General features: G+C 34.9%; 2 protein-coding genes across 3 annotated transcripts; one reads left to right on the forward strand and one right to left on the reverse strand.

Moving 5' to 3' along the window:
- Positions 1-7,380: 7,380 nt before the first annotated feature.
- On the forward strand, positions 7,381-11,651 carry LOC124821022 (G-type lectin S-receptor-like serine/threonine-protein kinase At4g27290). Of its 2 annotated transcripts, XM_088102178.1 has the most exons (7): positions 7,381-8,877; positions 9,014-9,121; positions 9,452-9,597; positions 9,700-9,910; positions 10,222-10,459; positions 10,543-10,693; positions 10,927-11,651. In XM_088102178.1, exons 1-7 carry the CDS (start codon positions 7,740-7,742, stop codon positions 11,230-11,232), a joined length of 2,298 nt encoding a protein of 765 aa, XP_087958304.1. In that variant the 5' UTR covers positions 7,381-7,739; the 3' UTR covers positions 11,233-11,651. The 2 variants fall into 2 exon arrangements, with proteins under 2 accessions (XP_087958304.1, XP_087958305.1); XM_088102179.1 differs by lacking the exon at positions 9,014-9,121.
- Positions 11,652-11,972: 321 nt separating this feature from the next.
- On the reverse strand, positions 11,973-16,749 carry APTX (APRATAXIN-like protein). Its single transcript, XM_047292818.2, has 6 exons — positions 16,594-16,749; positions 16,393-16,502; positions 14,422-15,392; positions 13,261-13,933; positions 12,995-13,165; positions 11,973-12,533 (listed from the first exon to the last, which is right to left on the reverse strand). Exons 1-6 carry the CDS (start codon positions 16,631-16,633, stop codon positions 12,195-12,197), a joined length of 2,304 nt encoding a protein of 767 aa, XP_047148774.2. The 5' UTR covers positions 16,634-16,749; the 3' UTR covers positions 11,973-12,194.
- Between the last annotated feature and the right edge of the window lie 5,242 nt (positions 16,750-21,991).

Genomic DNA, 21,991 nt, shown 5'->3' on the forward strand with positions numbered 1-21,991 from the left:
CCCTTTTCTTTCCTATGGTACAAGGGATAGAAAAACTGCTTGGGTCTGTTGCTTTAGGAGGGAATGACTCTCTTTTTTAACAGTTATACACTCCTTTGCTTCATCATCTCTACGTCTTTTCTTTGTAGAGATGTTTTCATCAGATTTTGTGTAAACTGTGATTTGCTGTAGAATTTGCTCCCAAGGTGCATCATTATCCACCATTCTGAATAATTCTGTGAAGTCCAGTTGTTTCCCTTGATGGATTGGAAAAGGAAAAGTACTTTTGCTCTCTATTTCTCTTCTCTCTTCTATATCTAACTCAACTTTCTCATCATCAACACTCTCTACCACCTTGCACTCTTCTCTGGGGTTAACCTCAGTATTAGCCCCAAAATTTCTATTTGGCCTTTCTTCCACCTGTTTGGTGATCTGCCCCATCTGAATCTCCAAATTTTTGATAGTAGCTTCAGTGCTCTTTTGGGTAGACTCAGTTTTCTGTATAAAATTGTTGAGAGTTTCCTCCATCCTCATGGACCTTTCATTAAGCATAGATAATTGTTGCCATAAGGTGGGTTGCTGCTGCTGCTTATTATATTGACCAGCTTGCCCAGTTTGCCCTTGACCAATACTTGGGTGTGGTTTCCACCCCTGATTGTAGCTCCCTTGACGATACTGATTGGTCATGTAGTTTACATCCTCTACGGCTTCAACTGGAAAGGCACATTGACCATTGATATGGTCGCCTCCACACAATTCGCACAACTGGGTTTGTACCTGTGCAGCAATTTTCAACTCTTTGGGTAATTGTGCAAGAGTTTTGGTCAGAGTCTCCAACTGTTGAGTTAGAATTTTGTTTTGAGCTAGCAGGGCATCATGTGTCTGTAATTGGAGGACTCCTTTTTGCATAGGAGCTCCTCTCTCATTGTGTAGCTCATTATCACTAGTAGCCATGTTTTCTATAATCTCTGTTGCTTCCTCTGGAGTTTTCCATTTAATATTGCCTCCTGCTGAGGCGTCCAGCATCATCTTGGTTTGTGAACCAAGCCCTCCAAGGAAAGTTAAGACTACTTCCTGATCTTCAAAGCCATGCATGGGTGTTTTTCTTAGCAAGCTTTTGTATCTGTCCCATGCATGTCCCAGTGATTCTTCCATACCCTGCTTAAATGAAGAAATCTCTTGCTTGCCTTTTGTCACCTTAGATTGTGGAAAGTACTTGTTTAAAAATTTTGTGACCACTGCTTCCCACTCTGTGAAACTTTCTTCTGGGAAAGAATTCAACCAAAGCTTAGCATTGCCTCCCAATGAGAAAGGAAACAAGCTAAGTTTGATAGCTTCGTCTGGCACCCCATTAATCTTGACTGTGTTGCAAATCTCATTGAAGGTAGTGAGGTGCTCATATGGGCTTTCATGAGATAACCCATTAAATTGGTTGCTTTTCACCAGTTGAATCAGTGCTGGTTTGACCTCCATATTAGCTGCATTGACTCTAGGTCTAGCTATACTGTTAAAGTGCTGAGGTCCAGCTATATTGGTGTAGTCAGCAAGAGTTCTTCTAACATTGTTGTTCTCCATATTTTCTGTGCTATGAACAGAACCTTGTGGTGATGATTGTAAGAGAGTTTCTGGAGAAGGGAAAAGTTCTCTAGATGTTCGGATTCTTCTCCTCCGTCTACTCTCGTCTAGACCTTCAAGCAGAGGTTCTGTTGTTTTCTTGCTCCTTGTTCTAATTGCTTCCTGCATGCACAAGAAAACAAAACCCTAGAAAAGATTTGTTAGCACAAAAAGATATAGGAGAAGATATAGATTCAGAAGATAAAAGATTCAGAGGATAAGATAAAATAATATAAAATAAAATAAAATAAAATCTAATCTAATCAAATCAAATCAAATAAAATAAAATCTAATCTAATCAAATCAAATAAAATCTAATCTAATCAAATAAAATAAAATAAAATCAAATCAAATCAAATCAAATAAGATAAAATAAAATAAAATAAAATAAAATCAAATAAAATCAAATCAAATAAAATCAAATAAAATAAAACCAAATCAAATAAAAACCGAAAAAATAAAAACATAAAATAAAAACAGAAATTCAAAATTAAAGTCAAAGATAATCAATAATCACACAAATTAACCAGTTAAACCAGAGTCCCCGGCAACGGCACCAAAAACTTGATGGACAAATTTATGATCACCAAAATATGATGTCACAAACTTGTTTAACAATCGACAAGTATGACCGAATCGTTTCAAGTAATAAACTCGGTAAGACCAAGTATCGTTCTCCCAAAGGACTCACGGCCTAGTTTAGTTATGTGATTTGTTGATTAGCTAAGACTTAAGAACGAAATAATTGGATTTTACTATGCAAAAGACGAAAATAAACATGTATGCATGAGGTTGATCAATGGCTAAAACAAAAGACAGCACTTTCAATGAAATATATTGATGAATATGTTGTTGGGGGTTAATTTCATCTTATCCACTCTCATATATTTTAGGAATTCAATATTCAAGTCATCATTGTTAATGCCACTCTCTAAATTACCTTTCAAGAAGGCTTCTCCCTAATTACGAGTTCATACGATTCCTAGCATTCCTAATAATTAGTTTTTTTAGCACAGGAGCTTAAGGCAACCAATATACTATTGGGAGAAATTCCCCGGATCTAGACTTCCCCGTACGTTCCCGTATCGACAAAACCAATAATCATGCATTGAATGAGTTAAACAAAGCAAGCATTGAGCAAAGAGGAAAAACCCTAACTAATGAAATCAAGCATAAACCTGTCCAGCTCTCTTATTTCTGAAAATATGGATAAAAGCATGATTTCAAGCTAGTTGCTAAGTGTAAAGGTTGCTTTTTGTGTCAATTTTAAGCATTAAAATAACAGTTTTTCAACTGTTATCATTCACCACGGGTTTGAGCCGAGTTAGGTTTGGAAAAAATGTAATTTTTTTATGCGGGCTAGTTTTCAACTCGGTTCACTTAGAACCCGGCTCACCGGGTTGAACCCGTGGTGAGCCAACCCATCTAATTTAATTTAATTATTTATTTATTATTTTGTGTTTTATTAGTTAGTATTTTTTTTATATTGTAGATGGTGATAAAGAATAAGATGTTTCTAAGACACAAAAATATTATAGATTTATATATTCAAGACTCTAATATTATAAATGGACAAGTGATACAAAAATTATCAATATTAAAAACTTATTTTTTCGCCTTTTGTACATGTTTTTGGATTACGCTTGGATTGTATGATATTGTTTTTTATTTTGAATTGTCTTTGGAGTTTAACATAATTTTAGTGTGACGTTTATTTATATTTGAATTGAAAAAAAATGTAATTTTTTATTTTAAAAAAACCTTATTATTAAATGAGTGAGTGAGCCAACCCGTTTAACCCACCAACCAGTGGTGGGTCAGACCGAGTTCAAATTTTTTCAGCTCGCTAATAAGTGAGCTGGGTTGGGTTTACTCACTAAGTAACCAACCCGTGGTAAGCCGGGTCGGGTCGAGCTGAGTTACCCGTTTTGACAGCTCTAGAAAAATCGTTCTGATTTATTTTTATATTTTTAAAACCTTTTATAATTTGGTGTTTCTATTCAAACTTTGTGACTTGATAATGGCCATGAATATCTTTCCTATTCCAATTTATGGCTGTGAATACTTGTCTTTCGTCTATTTCTTTTATGACCATCCCAAAACTTGTCAATGATGCCTTAGCCCATTCTAGTTGGCGTCAAGCCATGCTAGATGACCTAAACTTTATTTAGAATAGTGGAACTTGGGAGCTTGTCCCATTACCATAGAAAATCAGTTGTTGGTTGTAAGTGGATTTTTGATATCAAAATTGATCCTGATGGAAATATTGATCACCTTAAAGCATGTCTTGTGGCCAAAAGGTTACACAAAATTTTTTGGTTGGATTATGGTGATACCTTTTGTTCAGTGACAAAAAGGTGACATTTGTTCGTTTATTTACAATCATGGTGACTCTTCAATAATAATTTCTTTATCAACTAGATGTTTTACAGAGATTTTAAAAAAGAGATTTACATTGGAGAAACTTTCAAGGGAGTATTTTGGGTTGGTAGAAATATTAACTTATTATTTATTATTTATTTGGGAATGTTGACCTTTGTCTAAATATATACATGAAAACATCTTACCCTCGAGTGAGAGATAATTTCTCAATTTGTGAAATAAATTACTAGATCTAAAATTGTATGGTCTTCAGAATAGTTTGGTGAAGTGTTTAGGATGTACTTGGAGAGTTCATGTCGTAACTTCATTCAAATGCCTTATAATGTATATTGCATTTGCCAGATACTTTTTTATTTATTTATTTACAGATTTGGTAAAGAATAAAAAAAACATATTAATTACTTTAAAAGAGTTCCATCATTTGTTGCAAACGTTCATAAGAAAAACGAGATTCCACATCAATTAGTCAAAGTAACTTTGAAAAAAAGTAACTTCTTATAGCAATTTTTTTATTAGTTTTTATAACAACTAACGTAGACCAATAATGTGTGCTCTATAGTAGAGATGTGTTTTTGGTAAGAAAGGCAAGTCTTTAAGAAATGTCAACATGTGAAAGAGAGTCTTAGCTAGCGCATTGGTTAGTCAACAGAAAATGAGCATTAACAAGTGTGGAAAGATCTTCCCATTGGCATGCCCACGGCAAAACCTCAAAGAATTAGAAGACTATTTGCAAGACTTAATTACAACCATTCCTTGGAAGAGATAATGAATGTTCCTTAGCTTAGTTTCACTAAAACTTTTCCCGTAGGCATTAGTCATCACTCACAAGCTATCATTTTATTGTGGTCTATTCCTAACAACTCCTCAATTGACATAACTACGTGACTAGTTTTGGACGTTTAAAATGCTCTAGAAAAACAAAGTAATTTCGTTATTTTCAACAACGAAAATGATTTTTATGGAAAATTTCATTAAGGGTCGGAGGGTTTGACAAATCTTTATTAACAAATTACTAAGTTATTCATATGAACGAGTACACTTGACTTTTAAAAAAGTATTAAGTTTTTTTTTCCATTTTTTGGTTTTTGTTTTCAACTTGTTCATTTGTACTAGGTGGAACTTTCCATTAACATGTACAGGAAAATAATAAAAATTGTGATAGCAAACTTTTTAAGTTAGGTGTCCAAAACATGAAGAGATATTATAATAACGATGAAGGTGCGGAAGCTATGGATGATAAGGAGTAAAACTCGCGTTTTGGTGGCGATGGGATGGTTCTCTTAGAGAGGTGGGTTATCAACCCTAGAAGAAGGTGGTTAGAAAAGACTACATGAGATGTTTTAGCCTTTGATAACCTAAGTGAATATAGCACAAAAATGACAAGATAACTTTACTCAAATTCAAAAGGAAAGACAAGATGGGGAGACACTACTATTTATAGGTTAAGGATGTCTCAAAAATATAGAAGCAAAACTCTAAAAACGCTATCTTGACCTAACTTAGAGACAATGACAAAAATCCTCTCTAATAAGAAGAGGACATGTGACCACTACCCATAGAGAATCATCTCCATTCGTAGAATGACATGTGACCTAACTATGTAGAAACCTTTCTAATGTGAGCATGACACATGACCACTCTCACATGGGAGGTCCACACACCCTTGTCCACCAAGCTAGATTTAAAATTTGATCACATGATTAACCTAAGCTCTTGGACATTCACTTTGGGTTAACATTGGACATTGACCTTTGTTGACCCAAGTGGTTTAAAAACCTTACACTTCTTGACCCAAAATATAAAACCTAAATAAATCCTAGAATACTTAAACTATAATACAAAATCCAAATAAATCCTAGACTACTTGGCTCAAAATATAAGATTTAAAAGATACACGCTAGATCCATCTTGCACATATGACTTCAACTCTTTTTTATTCACTAGTACAATAAAGAGAAACAGCATCGGTTGCTTATGTTTATAGGCATCGGTTCTACAACTGAGGTATAACTGGGCGAGGTAAAAAGGTTAAACTTTATGCCTCGGTTATAGGTCGGGATAAAATGAGACAGGAATATGCCTCGGTTCTTAGATAACCGAGGCAGTAGAGTGTATCTTTTTCTTATTTTTTCATACTTCAGACTCTCATTCACGGTTCATTCTCATTCGGTTCATTCATTCTCAATCATTCTCTCATGCCAAACAAACCAAGATTTCTTCGAAAATTTCTTCCAATTTCAGCTCCCAAAATTTCTTCCAATTTCAGCTCAAAAATTTAAAACAAACAAGAAAACTGTAACAGGAATCAATCAAACGGCGGTCCATACTCAATCAGCAACACAGTGTCATCAATGTCCAAAGCCAGAGAAGCAAAATGCGTGTCACAAAGCAAAGGGCATACCCAAATTTCTTCCTCTTCGCACATGGTGAAACAGAGCCAGAAGCATCTCCCCCACAGATTTGCCCACAGACCATGCAGTTCCGACTACCACCAACGGCGTGGTTCAGCTTCTTCGCGCCACCTAAACCGTCGACAAAAGCATCTCTGACCACCACCATCTCCCCCACAGATCTGCCCTCCGCTACTCCATGCGCGCAGATCTGCCCTCCATGCGCCCAGATCTGCCCGCCGCCCCCTCTATGAGCGCATATCTGCCCACCGTCACCTCCCTCCGTCACCGCTGCGTCCTCGCCGCCGCCGCGTCCTTGCGTCCACCGTCGTCGCACGTCGCAGGAGAAGAGGAAGAGAAGAAGAGGTCGTCGCAGGAGAAGAGAAGAGCGTCCTCGCCGCCGCCGCGTCCTCGCGTCCACCGTCGTCGCACGTTGCAGGAGAAGAGGAAGAGAAGAAGAGGTGGTCGCAGGAGAAGAGAAGAGAAGAGGGAGAGAAGAGGGGAAGAGGAGGAGAATTTTGGGGAAAAGTTTTTCTGGCTCTCGATTTAAGGCCCACACAGTCGAAGCCCAATATGCCTCGGTTCTATCTTCCAACCGAGGCCGTATCTTTGGTATGTGAGGATTAGGCCTTGGTTCACTCTGGCAACCGAATCAGTATCTTCTTTAGACACCGGTTACTTAACAACCGAGACATATAATGCTTTTAAAATTACGAGACTGCCACCGCGTTTTGATATACTTCGGTTCCATAAAAACCGAGTCATAATGTCCGAGTTTAAAACGTCATTTTTTACTAGTGATTGTGTTTGACCATGTCTAGGAAGTATGTCATGATATATATATATATATATATAAAAGACGAAATTAACCGTTTTTTTAAAAGTGAAAACTATCATTGTTTTCAAAATAGTAATTAAGTCTAAAGAATAAATCACAACATTAAATTACCAAAGTCATGATGGAAAACATCACGGACAAAGGTATTTGTCAGTGAAACTTCACCGTTTCTTCTGATGCTGAGTGCCGACCTCTGGCTTCTTGTAATTACAGTTATAAAACAATCATCATCTTCAATGAAAATTGTGCCAGTACAGCATTGATGATGCCATGTTATTGGTTTTCATAAAGAGTTAGCGCATACCCACAAAATTTTCACTTCATTATTAAAACTTGTGCATTATAAATTTTGAAAATATTCATTGGTTTCAGTTTTCTTAGTCCTCCGAAACATGAACTTCATTCTTTTTCTAACGAGTTGCATATTTCATAAACTATTTTTTCCTTCTGAATCAGTTTTTATAGCAGCAGAGACTTCGTCCCTTACACAATCCCAGTTCCTCAGTTACTGAGAGACCTTAGTTTCCCCTGGTGGAATGTTTGAACTCGGTTTCTTCAACCTAGGAAATCCCAACAAAACCTACGTCGGGATCTGGTACAAGAATATCCCTGTACAAAACATAGTATGGGTTGCAAACAGTGCCATCTCAATCAAGGATTCTTCTGCCATCTTGAAACTAAACAGTTCTGGCAATTTGGTCCTCACACAAAACAACACGGTTGTCTGGTGCACAAGTTCTGAAGAAAAGGCGCAGAATCCAGTAGCAGAGCTCTTGGACTCTGGCAATCTTGTGATAAGAGATGAAAATGAAGCAGAGGCAGAGGCATATCTGTGGCAAAGCTTTGATCATCCATCTAATACAATGCTGCCAGGAATGAAGCTTGGGTGGGACCTCAAAAGAAATCTCAGTGTTTTTCTGAAAGCTTGGAAAAGCGATGATGATCCGACACCAGGAGACTTATCTTGGGGCATTGTTCTGCATCCTTATCCTGAGTTGTATATGATGAAGGGACCAAAAAAGCACTATAGACATGGGCCATGGAATGGTTTGCATTTCAGTGGAAAGCCACTTAACACCATCTACCATTATGAGTTTGTCTCCAACAAGGAAGAGGTCTATCTCAGATGGAGACTCAAGAAAACTAGATTAGTAAAAAAAGTGGAACTGAACCAAACTGCTCAAGAGTGTCAACGCTATGTATGGTCCGAGAAATCCTGGATTTTGAAATCGACAATGCCAGTAGACTACTGTGATAATTACGGAGTTTGTGGAGCAAATACATATTGCAGCACTTTTGCATCAACAATGTGTCATTGCTTAAAAGGGTTCAAGCCCAAGTCTCCTGAGGAATGGAACTCAGTGGAATGGTCTCAAGGATGTGTCCTCAAACATCAACTTAGCTGCAAAGACAAGTTGAGAGATAGTTTTTCCTCCATGGATGGCTTGAAAGTGCCGGATACTGAATATACGATTGTGGATGACACTATTGACTTAAACCAATGCAGCGCCAAGTGCTTGAATAATTGTTCTTGCATGGCATATACAAATTCAAATATAAGTGGAGCTGGCAGTGGCTGTGTCATGTGGTTTGGTGATTTATTTGACATCAAACTCTATTCAAATCCAGAAATGGGGCAGCGCCTACATATAAGGATCAATCCTAAAAAAATAGGTAAATACTTTTGCTGTTTGATCTCTTTATTACTTCTCTCTTCCGAGTTTCAATATTGTGTGACAGAGTTTAAGCTTGGTCCTTCAATACGTAATTGAAAAAATGTTGTTTTATTTGATCCAATTCAACTGTGAAGAGTCTATCAGTCACAAGACGAACCCTACAATAATATATGTAACATCCATTGCTGCAACTATTGGAGTGATGCTTGCTATTTATTTTGTCTACAGAAGCAACACTTCAGGTAAAATTATTCTTCCCTTCTCTAACATTTCTCTGCAATCACGGATTATTTATGTGTTTGATCAGAAACAACCATGAAGGGACACAACTAAAGCTAATAGCTAGCACAGTTGGTGCAATTAGTGGGATTTTTATTTTCCATTTTGTCATATACAGAGTCCTAAAGAACGTTGCTGCTAAATTATTCACCCATAACTTTGTCCCTAATATCTACAGTATATTTTGTGCCCTTCCCTATTTGAATATTACAAATTTATCTATGTAAATCAGTTGCAATCCCTTCATCTTTCATAATATTATTGAATGGCTTGTTCCTTTCTTCCTTTTCCAGATAAGTCAAAGACAAAAGAGAACATTGAAAGACAGCTACGTGTTCTGGATGTGACTTTTTTTGATCTTTCTTCAATCAGAACCGCCACTAACAATTTTTCATTGAACAATAAGATTGGACAGGGTGGTTTTGGACCTGTATATAAGGTAATTCAGTATTTAAGCACTTAACACACAAGAAACAGCTAGAGTCCATAAATGTATTGCTATGAAAACAGCTTTTGAAATTAAATGAATGCACTTATGCAGGGAAAATTAGTGGATGATAGAGAGATTGCTGTCAAGAGACTTTCACAAAGCTCTGGACAAGGAATCACTGAGTTCATGACAGAAGTGAATGTGATAGCAAAGCTTCAACACCGAAATCTTGTAAAGCTCCTTGGTTGTTGTTTTCAAGGAAAAGAAAAGTTACTAGTATATGAATACCTGGTCAATGGCAGCCTAGACACCTTCCTGTTTGGTATGTAATTTGAAAAATGCATATAGACACCTTTCCCACGAGCACTTTTTGGAGAGAAAACAAACATTCTACAGAAGTTAAAATTAGCTTATGTAGAAACTAATTTATAGATATTCTCTCATTTAATTTATCAAAAATTATATTTTAACTTGTATAAGTTAGTTTTATTACCTTTCTTGTTCTTATTTTCTTCTTCCAGAAGTGGCTACAAAAATACATTTACTGAACATCCCTAGATCAGTCGTATTTTGCAGCTTAGTCCTCTTGTATATCTAATATTGAGCAACATATGTTTGTGAAAAAAAACACAGATGAAGTAAAAGGTAAATTGCTGCAATGGCCCCAACGCTTCCACATAATAGTTGGGATTGCCAGAGGGCTTTTGTATCTACACCAAGATTCCCAGTTGAGGATTATTCACAGAGATCTCAAAGCAAGTAATGTTTTACTTGACCAAAAGTTAAATCCAAAAATATCAGATTTTGGAATGGCCAAGGTTTTCGGAGGAGACCAAATAGAAGGAAACACAAATAGAGTTGTTGGGACTTAGTGAGTGTTTCTCTAACTATACAACATCACACTTGGTTTAGTTTTGAATGTTATGATTTTTTTAATCTAAATGTTTCATGCAGTGGATACATGGCTCCAGAATATGCTGTTGATGGACTGTATTCCATCAAATCGGACGTTTTCAGCTTTGGTATTTTGTTGTTGGAGATTATAAGTGGCACCAAAAATAGAACTCTCTGCAATGAAAACCAAACTCTGAATCTTGTTGGTTATGTAAGCACTCAACGAACTTATTATTTATCTATGGTAGAATATTTAGTTACAAATACCGGTTTCACCAATAACTAATTAACTGATAATCTTTGGTGAGTTCTTTCTTTTGTTCCATAAGACAATTTGAGACTTTATTTAAAGGAATCAAGTATAGTACCACACATAGCAAGAACTTGTTGGTTGTGGTAGAGTTTGAAAAGGAGTAACTAACTTTGTTCTCTTTCATGTTTCAGGCATGGACACTTTGGAAAGAGCAAAATGCCTTACAGCTGATTGACTCAAGTATAAAAGACTCATGTGTGGTCTCAGAAGTTCTACGATGCATCCATGTTAGTCTGTTGTGCGTGCAACAATACCCGGATGATAGGCCAACCATGACATCGGTTATTCAAATGTTAGGCAGACAAATAGAACTGGTTAACCCAAAAGAGCCTGGTTTCTTTCCCACAAGGATTTCGGACCAAGGAAGATTCAACTCAAATAAAAAGCAAGAGACTACAAATAATGAATTAACCATTTCCTCATTCAAGGGCCGGTGAAAGTTATCGAGTCAGCTGAACATATTGGATGAATATGCTTTGGAAGTACTTACGTTGCATTCCCAAAGGATTCTTGTTTCAAAACATGTTTAGTTGGGCTGATGCATTTGAATAATTACATATAAATTCCATCAAGGGCTTTCAAAATGATGTTACTTTATTCCATGGGAAAAAGAAAACTGATATTCATAGCATAACTGATGCATGTTGTGATGAAGGCTTCATTACATGAGATAACCCTAGCCACAAATTCTATGTTAGTCTACTGTTGGTGAAAAAAAGACCGACTCCCGAGTTTGGTTCTATGATTTCTCCAAACTAGTTTTTAGTTTTCTTTGCTGTTCTTAGAGTTTCCCACTTTGGCTAAACTCTGTAATCAATCTTTGGATTTCAATACAAGTTGTGTTTATTTCAACCAATTACTTTGTGCCCCAATGGTTTCAATTTACTCCCGGTTTATGTTGATTTAATGTTTTTTACCTATCTATGGTGGTTTAGTTTTAAAGGAATCTAATTGCGTGAAACTCATTACTACATTATGTGTTTAACGCTGAATATATATGCGCTTTTAGGTTAAGGAGAGCTTTACGTGACTTAAACCATGGAAGAGGTGCAAATACAGTTAGTCCATGTACTTGAAGAATTAGTTTCGGGCGACATTTATTTGTTAAACTTTAGATTTTGACATAAAATGATCTCAAAGCCTGGAAGAATAGTTTGTTACTTAAGGAACGACCAAGTTCAAGGAGAAATATTCCTTCTACAGGATTTAAAATTAAACCATCTAATATTACCACTCGTATATGCAAGGTAAGCTGAAAAGAAACTCTTTTCTTTTCCTTGCTCTAGATTGCAAAAATACGTCAATCTTTCCCTACACATTAATGGTTTTATCTCGTGTACTCAAAAGACAGCATCAAAACTAGTGTTGCTTGAAAGCATTGGAGGCAGAGAAACTAGTACTACTGTACACTGTTGCGAGGTTCCCCCGGAGCATGCACTAAACGTCCTTTCTGAAGTAGGTATGCAGGAAATGGGGATTGGCAGCTGCTTATATGAGATTTTAACCGGGGTATGTTTGGATGGGCACTTCTACATCTGTGGCACCTCAACTCCATAGAGAGTAGCTTGTCATCATCTTTCAACGTTGCCTTCCCATCACTAGAGACCTCATCCATTACATCAACCGAGTCACGAAAGAAAGCAGTGTTAAATGAGTTCCAGTGCTTCTTATTCTTTAATTGTGTTGATTCAAAGTCCTGGCTAATAACATGTAAATGTAGTTGTCGCATCGATGGTGCCTGCAGATAGTACAGAACAAAAATAGTTTAGCAATTACTGAAGATTTCAGTTTACAAATGAGACACTCAACCATGACCAACAAATGAAAATAGCTCAGCCATAGTGTTGCACTTGCAGTAACTCGATGGTTAACCTTCTCACAACTGAACCTTGTACTAAAAGGACAAGTAATTATTTTAGTAACTTATTTCTTTCACAATTTTAAATATATTCCTTGTTGAACATCACTGATAGTATTTATCAGTAATAACCTTAATTGATTGATACGTTTAACCACAAAAAGAAGTTATCTTTAAACTCAATTTTTAATGTGAATCCAATTTAGTCATCACCTAACTCAAATGCGTTTTCACAGAAAACATAAGTACTAAAGTCACTCATTAATAAAAAGAGAACATTCTTTTCCTGTTGTTTGGGCAGGATAGAGGAAAAATAGCTCTTCAATATACATTCTGCATACCGAGTGATACCCAAGTCGAAATACCAGAGAAGCATTCTCGCTTAAGAACTTCTCAACCCACTTTAAACCCACATCGTGCATCATGTTCAATAACTGAAGGTGCTCCTTTTGGACATCAGCGAGGCAGTCAAGACCCCCAGTTCGTGCCAACACCAGAACATGCTTCTGCGCCTGCAAAACACCAGTAAATTCAGTTTGATACATTAGCAGCAGACTAATTCATAACACAATAAAAAAGGGGAAAAAAAGAAAAGTGAAAATTCAACCTTTGGATAGATATCATTCAATACAACAACATCATCGGAAATTTCAAGCAAATCACCCTTATGCTTTTCAGGATGCATAGCTATTTGATGAAGAGCTTGAGCCCATGATCCCCAAGCCTTACTCCTGCTCCTCTCTATTCTTCTATGCTCTGAATCTACCTTTTCACCCTTAGAATCAGTAAAGGGCAATCCTAAGTCATCCTGAGTTCCCTTGCATTTCTTGCTTTTCTCTGATCCATGATCATCACTTCTCTTACTCTTTTGATCAGTACCTGTAAAATATTTTCTGGAAGAACAATCAGACTGAACCGGCAACTCCAATGATTTCCTTTCAAGCTTTTCACCTTTTCCCTCTGGTATCCCTGGGTGGTTCCGCACAATAGACGCAAAACCATCAAAGAGTGAAGTATAAGCATCTTGCAGAATTTTGCAGCCTTTATTATAATCATTATTTAGATAATTTGGTCTTTGTGGGTTCATATTAGGTCCAAGAACATGTATTACATGGGTTACACCCTCTCTGGTGAACAAAGGAGAAGATGAAGGCAGAGGGACAACAGCAGCATTCCCAGGTGAAAGAGATTTTACTTTATCTTTTGTTGCAGACTCCAGTTCTGGACCTGCAGCATTAAAAATTGCTGCATTAACACCTCCACCTCCAGGTTTCAACCTCCTGCAAAGGATTTTTCACTTAACCAAGAGAAAATTTGAAAGTGGCAGATCTGACTGAAATATTGTTTATTACAGGTTTAAAGTGCTAAAGTGGGGCCTGCGAAATAAGTAAAAGATAACAAGATCCACATCAATCAACACACAGGTGTTGGTGTGAACTGAAATAATTAGAATGGATGCCAAAATCAAAGGCAGTTTTAGTTGATTGATTAGAAGCTGATTGTACATTGCATACTCTAATTGCTAGATATAGCATTTGCTCCTAAAATTAAAGTCGAAAAAAACTTCCTTATGTGACTTCAGATAAGTACAGGGATAGGGGCAATACTAATTTACAAAATGGCATGTCATCTAAGTGTCATAACGGTCAGTAATCACACATGTACATGGGTGAGGGTCGGCTTCTGTTTATCAAGTTTTTAAATCATAATTATGGATTAATGTCAAACGCATTTACTTATATATTGCAATAATAGAAATTGAACTTACCAGTTGGCAGCATTAGCAATGGCATTGCATCGCAAACCTCCCCTGGAATAAAGATGAGTAATGTCCCCAACATGGGTAAAAAACTTTTGGGTGTCCATGTTTTTTTCTGCAATTCTGGCTTTAACTAAGGATAAAATCTTTGACTTATGAGATAAGTCAACAAGAACAATTCTGGCATTCCTAAACTTATTTAAGAACTCTGCAACCTTCTCAACGATAATATCAGCTGCCTTCTCAAGATTGAATTGGAAATCAGATGTTGAAATAGAGGGAAATGCCAGAGTTGGAATATCATCCGGACAAACTGGATTGGCATGCGAACCAGCAGAACCAGCAGAACCAACTTCTTGCCTTTCTACTTCCTTTGTCTCTAAGTTGTCAGTATCTGAAATTGAGGAAAGCGCTTCCTTATCTTTGCAGTACGAATTATTTCTCGGAGTCTGGGAAGTAGGCTCTTCAGTGCCACTCGTTGTAGATGCAGCAGCAAGTGGGACCTCTGCTCTTTTTAGGAACTTCATTATGCCAACTTGAATTTTCGAATCTGTATTCTTCTGGCCAAAGCAGCCATGTGGAAGATTATCCAGTGGCCCAAGTGAGCTGTATAAATTAATCGCATTTTTTACATCATTCTCATTCTGACAAAATGTTATCCGGTTAAAGCCTTCACTTAATTTGGGAAGCTCTTTATGTTGAAGCATTCTATTCACAACTGCAGCCGCTCTTCCACCCTGCAAATTTCCTTCATGCCCAGTTCGTTTGACTGATCGAGAAATACAAAGCTTCGCAGGAAGATCAAGTACAACTGCATGGACATCTATTTGGAGTCCACCACCAAGTTTTATGAATTCTGACCGCTGTTCTCTGTCAAGATTGCACCTGTCAATAAATACACTCTTTCCATCCTTCAATGCACTAGTTGCACTGCTTAGGCACTGAGCTTTAGTTCCTGCTTTGCCATTTCCAATAGTGTCCTAAAACAATTTAATAAACAGTATAACTAGTGTTAGATAAGATCAGAGGCATTTGGGTGAACCTGTTCTCTCTCTCTCTCTCTCTCTCTCTCTCTCTCTCTCTCTCTCTCTCTGTCAACAGAGTTAAAGCAAATGTTGAGCCTTGGCAAAACAGTAAATTTACTGTCTTCAGACTTGATAATCATTAATTTTAGCAATAACAGTATCCTTGTGCACTCAAAGATAAGATTTTGTACATCGAACCCACACAGAACCGCACAATCTCTCCGCATATGGTAGTAACTAACAGATTTATCAAGGGATGATTATATAAGGCCAAACAAATCAATCATTACAATGACACACATAAAATTTTCTTTCACAAAATATATTGATTGCATCATTTTATACAAGTATATTTTGTTAGGGGAGGTAAATGACAATTTTTATTTATTTTGTTCTACTGTTAAAGTTTCTTTTATAGAATGAATATACTTCGCCAAAAATGTATTTTAACAATGAAATATATAATAAGATATCTCTTCCAAATCCTTCATCTTTTACCCTTATCCTCCACCCAAACATACCCCTAAGTCCCCTACCCAGGCATGAACGGGCACATGCAATAAAAACATGACAAATGTCTACACCCTTTCACATATACGCAAATGCCCAAGGAATAAAAAGCTACCCTGATTCAACTCAAACTTATTAACGCTGTCAAAATCAACCATTTCCCATTAATTTCCCACGACGAACCAACACCCCCAAGCCTGTTTTCATGGCTTTGAAGCGTAGTTGCAACTGCATTGCCAATACCAGAACCGTGGCAAATCATAAAAAACATTCATATTACGACTATGATATGATAGTGGTCGTGAACAACAACTTAAAAATAAAACTTTCTTTGTTTCCCTTTCATGGTTATCCGATCAGTTAACCTAGTAAAATAAACGTCCAGCGGAAAAAGTAAAACCCATTGAGACATTTCATCGAACAGGTAGAAGGGAGTGAACTAAACCTGGCAAACGCGAACCCAGTGGCGAGTAGATGAACGCATTACATCTTCGCCGAAGGTGGATTTACCACTCCCGGGTGCTCCTACCAGGATCACCAAAACGGGCTTGCCCTCTGCATTTAAGACATCGAGACACAAAATCAGCGAAAGGGTTTCAATTCCGTGATTCATTTCGTGAATGAAGTGAAGGTTGTAGAAGGAAACCTCTGGGTGCAGAAGTTTCATCCACGTCCATCATGTCCATCTTCGAGTTCGAACCTTGTTCGTCAAATTGCCATTGCGAATTTAGATCACAAGCAATGTAAATATTATGTGATATTGTCTGTGAAGTTCGGGTTTTAATATTTCTCGTGTTTTTAAAGAGAAAAACTTCAATCTTAATTAAAGTTTAGAGTACGAGAAGGACTAGATTATATTCTTAATTCTTTATTTTCACTGGTTATATTTAAATTAGGGGTTATTGAAATGAGCTTTAAATTTTTTTTATTAAAAAGTTTCACTACATTGAGATAAATACAATTTAAAATACAGTTTTTTTATGATAAGATTACTGAGATATTTTCTTTTTTAGAGAAAGAAATTTCACTACATTGAGATTTTAAAATACCAAAAAGATTAATTAGTATTTAAAAGTGTACAAATTGTAATAAATTATTTTGTAAATGAATGGTTACAAATTTTGTATAACTTTTTATTTATTTGAATAAATATTTTCGTATGAAGAAAATCTCATTAAGTAAATGAGTGTTTTTTTTTTTCATTCCAACCATTTTTAATTTTAAAAGAGAAACAACAATATACAGTTCTATTTTTTTTTTGAATTGTCAATTATTACTATAATTTTTATTATTCAATTAAATGAAAATAAAAATTTTCTTTATTTTTAATTTTTTAAATTTTATTAATTTTTTAAATATTGTTAATTATAATATTGTTGTGATTATTTTCCAACAATCATGACAATGTTATGAGTATGTGTATGATAGGATAAGATGCCATTTAAATAACATGCTCTTATCTGTTTGACAATTTAGTTTCTATTAATCAAAATAGTTTTCATAATACATTTGATCATAATAAATAATATTTTGATGAACTAATATTTTGTTGTAATTGTATTCATGTGATAAAATAATCAAACTATAAATAAAAAATATGTTTAATATCTTTGTAAAAAATCTTATTGTTTAATGTATAAACTACTTCTTATGTCACTCTCAAACTCATTTAAAAGAATATATAATGATCAAGATGAAACCTACAACAAGATGCAAATTCAAATTTGAATTTATAAGTCATCTTTGAAGTTGTTTGTAGTTAAGTCACATCCTAATAAAACTTGACATAGTAGGGTTAATTTTTCACAATTTGTATGCTAGATTCGGTGTTATTCGTGTTAGAAAGAGATATTGGGAATGAAAGACACTTTAAGCATAACAATTTTAGTGTAGTGAAGGTTTACTTAGTTAGAAGGTTATTAACCTCTCCTACAACTTTAACAAAATATTTGAATGCAAGTTTCAATAGTCTTATTCAAAAAACCTATTAAAAATGAAGTAATAGAACCAACTAATGGTCTTAATTAGAATTATAAACAAAAGTGCATTGTCTTTATAAATTGTTCACTTTATTAAGTTGTTCTAGGAAGGAATGTTCATTTGTATATCCTTTTCTTGAGAGTTTTTCTTGGATTTAAAACATATTTATTTGTTATAGCAAAGTGTGACACTAAAAGTATAATCATTGAAAGCTTAAAGCAACTTATTGTTAAACAATACTTTTGTTCTTCGTATCTAGAGGAGATAAATTGGAATGATTTTTCGTACTCATTATAAAAATTGACCTAAAGAATACTTATAAACATTTTGATGGTTGAAATTCTTTAAGAGTTCTTAAAAAAGAATTTGACATAGATTAAATGAATGAGCCAGTATAAAAACTCAATGTCTCTTTACATAAACTATTTATACTATGTTTCACTAATTGTTTATTAAAACATTTGTTTCAAAGTATTTTTAAGCTTAATTGAACTATTAATACTCTAGGGCTAACATATTCCTTAGAGTTGATATTAGAACTACCTTCTTAGGATTAGTATACAACAAAATGGCTCAGCCATTCATAGAAATGTGGGACACTCTTATAAATGCATATAGGAAGACATTAAGGTAAAACTCAGTTTACTTACATGTGAACTAAGTTTTTCAGAAGAAAATGAAAACACGTGTTCAATATATTTCAAACCATATTAAACACATTTTGACTCCTCAAGCAAACATTATGATAATTATAATCATATTGACAAATTTTTCTTTATTAGTTAAGGTGTATTTCACAAAAGTTAGTTACTGGCTATGTTGTATAAATAGGAACATGAGTCAACAAGTATTGACAACTAAGCATTGTTCAATTGTGATCAAAAAAACTAAGTTGAGCAAGAGTTTAGTGAGAGAGAAACTTTAAGTTGTAATCTCTATTTATAGTGATTTTTTTTTTGTGTATGTAGATTGAAAAATCATTAACACTATCGATATCGATTGAACCATAATATTTTTTTTCTTTTAAATAACTTTTTTTTTTCATTTTCTTTTTTCTTTCCTTCGTCTTATTCTATGCGGTGGTTAAGGATTTCAATGTAATGTAAAATATTAATACATTATTTTTCTACTTTTTTAATAACAATTTTTTAATCAAATTTTATGGAAAATTATTTATAACATTTCTTTCTCAACAAATAAAATGATTAATTATTTTGATAATCTTGTAACCATGGTAATTAACATATTAAATATTGATAATCATCATTACAACACTCTTAAGAATTTAAATTTAAATAAATTTTCTGTCTGAAATTTGGATTAAATATAATTTGGGTTTTTTGAATTTCAAAATAACCATTTTATCGTTTAAATTTAATAGGAACTGAAATCGTATATTTTAAACTAGACTGATTGAAATGATTTTTATTTATTTTTTAAATTTAGGACCTTAAAATGAGATTTACCCTGAATTTCAAAAGTTTAGAAGCCTTAGTATTACTCTTCTAGTAATAAAACTTCTCTCAGAATAAATGGGCCTAAATTTAAAATAAATAAAATTCAAAATATAATTATTAATTAAAATCGAGCTGTTTTTAATCAGAAATTAAAAATAAAGAAATCTAATTTGAAAGTTACAAGTATTTATGTCCAACAAGGATTTTGAGCCGTGTGGGAGCTTCATATATGCAACCTTTCTGGTCCCAGACTCCTCATTAGAAGGGCTTAAACAACTCATGGTCATTCATCTTAGTCATGAGTGCAAGGAATGCGTGTTAAATTGTCTTTAACAAGCTTGCAACTTAGTAAATGTGGACTAAGAGGAAGGTTTCCAGAACAAATTTTCCAATTGAGAACAGTGTCCATGATTGACATATCTCACAACAGTGATCTTTTTCAAGACTTCCCATTGAACGGATCCTTCCAGAGCTTGATTGTAAGTAATTCAAGCTTCTCAGGGACTTTGACACTGGATCTGGAGTCTCCAATTTCTTAGACATTTAGACCTTTCTCACAATCTGCTGACTAAGTTGGAAGAACCAATGCAGAAACCTAGTGAGAGAATTTAATTAGCCTTGATCTACATAGCAACAGTCTCCAAGGTTCACTCCCACCTTTTCCTAAATATGCCACCTATTTGGTTTTCTCCATAAACTACTTCACCTCTTCTATTCCTGACATTGGTGATCAACTATCTGCTACAGTTTATCTTTCTCTTTCACGCAACAGTTTCTATATATGGCCAAATTCCTGATTCCATATATAAAGCCTCAGAACTTCAAGTTCTTGAACTCTCAAGCAACAAGTTTGAAGGGACAATTCCTACCTGTTTAAGCAAAATTGAGACTCTTGGGGTGCTGATTCTTCCAAAAAACAAGCTCATTGGCAGCATTCCCGACATATTTCCGTTGTCATGTTCTTTGAGAACACTGGATGTTAAACAAAATCAGTTACATGGAAAACTTCCCGAGTCTCTTGCTAACTGCTTGGCATTAGAACATATCCACACTCCGTGTACTTGTTGTCCGCCAAAATGGATTCCATGGTCCCATTGAATGTGCAAAGACAAAGGGCACTTGGAAGATGCTGCAAATTGTTGATCTGGCGTCTATGAATTTCAAAGCACTGCATGTGCTTAACTTAGCAAAGAATTCTCTCTCAGGTGAAATTCCACCATCTATAGGGAGTTTGAAAAATCTTGAATCATTGGACCCCTCGAAAAACAACTTTATAGGATAACATAACTTGCTACTCTTTCTTTACTGTCATTCTTGATCCTCTCATCTAATAATCTCATGGGAACTATCCCAATTGGTCCTCAACTTCAAACATTTTATGCAAGTTGTTCTGAAGGCAATGATGGCTTATATGGACCTCCTTTAGGAATGCTTGCCAGCATTGAATGGCATGGACCAATGTTGTATCATCATCATAAACAGGATCTGCAAGATCACTTGTAATTATTGGAATATCTTAAGCGTGGAATTGGGACTAGTTTTTGGCCTTGCAATTGTTATTTTTCCAGTTCTGTATTGGAAGAAATGGAGGCTAAGATAGGGAGGTGTGTTGATAACATTCTCTGTCGTATCTTTCCTAATCTGCTGCATCTCGAATATGAAAGCCATGGAGGACAGACCTGCATTATGTTGAGTTTGAGAAACAACCATTCTGACGATCTCTGATTTAATCTAACATGTAACTTCCCATTGTTATCATGTTCTTAGCCTGAGAAAATGTGCTCAACATCAATCTATTGAATAGCTGCCTCAATGAAATTTGTTTGTTTGACTTTCTGAAAGATTAATGATGAATAACATTATATAGGTCTTTACATGTTTTTCTTATTATTTGTTCGAATGGAATGATATTTCAGTTTAGCAAGGATCGTGATAGTCATAGTTCTTCAGCTATTTGTTCAATAAGTATACTGAATATTACCATTAAATTATTATATTGAAATAGAGAATTGACGTATGTAATAATAGGAACATTGAAATTAAGAGTTAATTTTATTTTGATTTAATTACTATTTTAGATCTTATATTTTGGGTTTTGATTGGTTTTGTTCCCAATATTTATTTTTCGTTTAATTAAATAAATTTAATTTGGTCAATTTTTATAGATTTGTATAAACAACTTAAAAGAGTGTTGAGTTTGCTATTTGTAACCGGCACATGTCAATATATTAATTTGTTTATGTTTTTCTTTTTGTTTTGGATTTATTTGGTTTAAACTTTGGATAGTCTTTAAATTTGTTGGAAATTTCAAGAGAGTTCTTATTTTTTAAACAGTCAAAATTGGATTTATATATTTAAAAAATTTAGTCAATTTTATCTTTTCCATTAAGTTTTAACAAATAATTTCTTCTATGTTAATTTTTTTTTAATGAAATAGGATTAGAAGTACGTCGCGATCGAAAAGAACCCGTCCCCTCCGCCAACGGCAACAGTAATGATTGTTAACGGTGGTCAAGGACGACAATTGGAAGTGTTGCATGTAAAAAATAAAAATGGAAAAAAATGAATTGAATCGGAAAAATGAAAAAAAAGTACGGTTTTCATCAC

The sequence above is a fragment of the Vigna umbellata genome, chromosome 11, assembly GCF_029865625.1.
Source record: "Vigna umbellata cultivar VRB3 chromosome 11, Vumbellata_1.0, whole genome shotgun sequence".
In the NCBI taxonomy this organism is placed as follows: Eukaryota; Viridiplantae; Streptophyta; class Magnoliopsida; order Fabales; family Fabaceae; genus Vigna; species Vigna umbellata.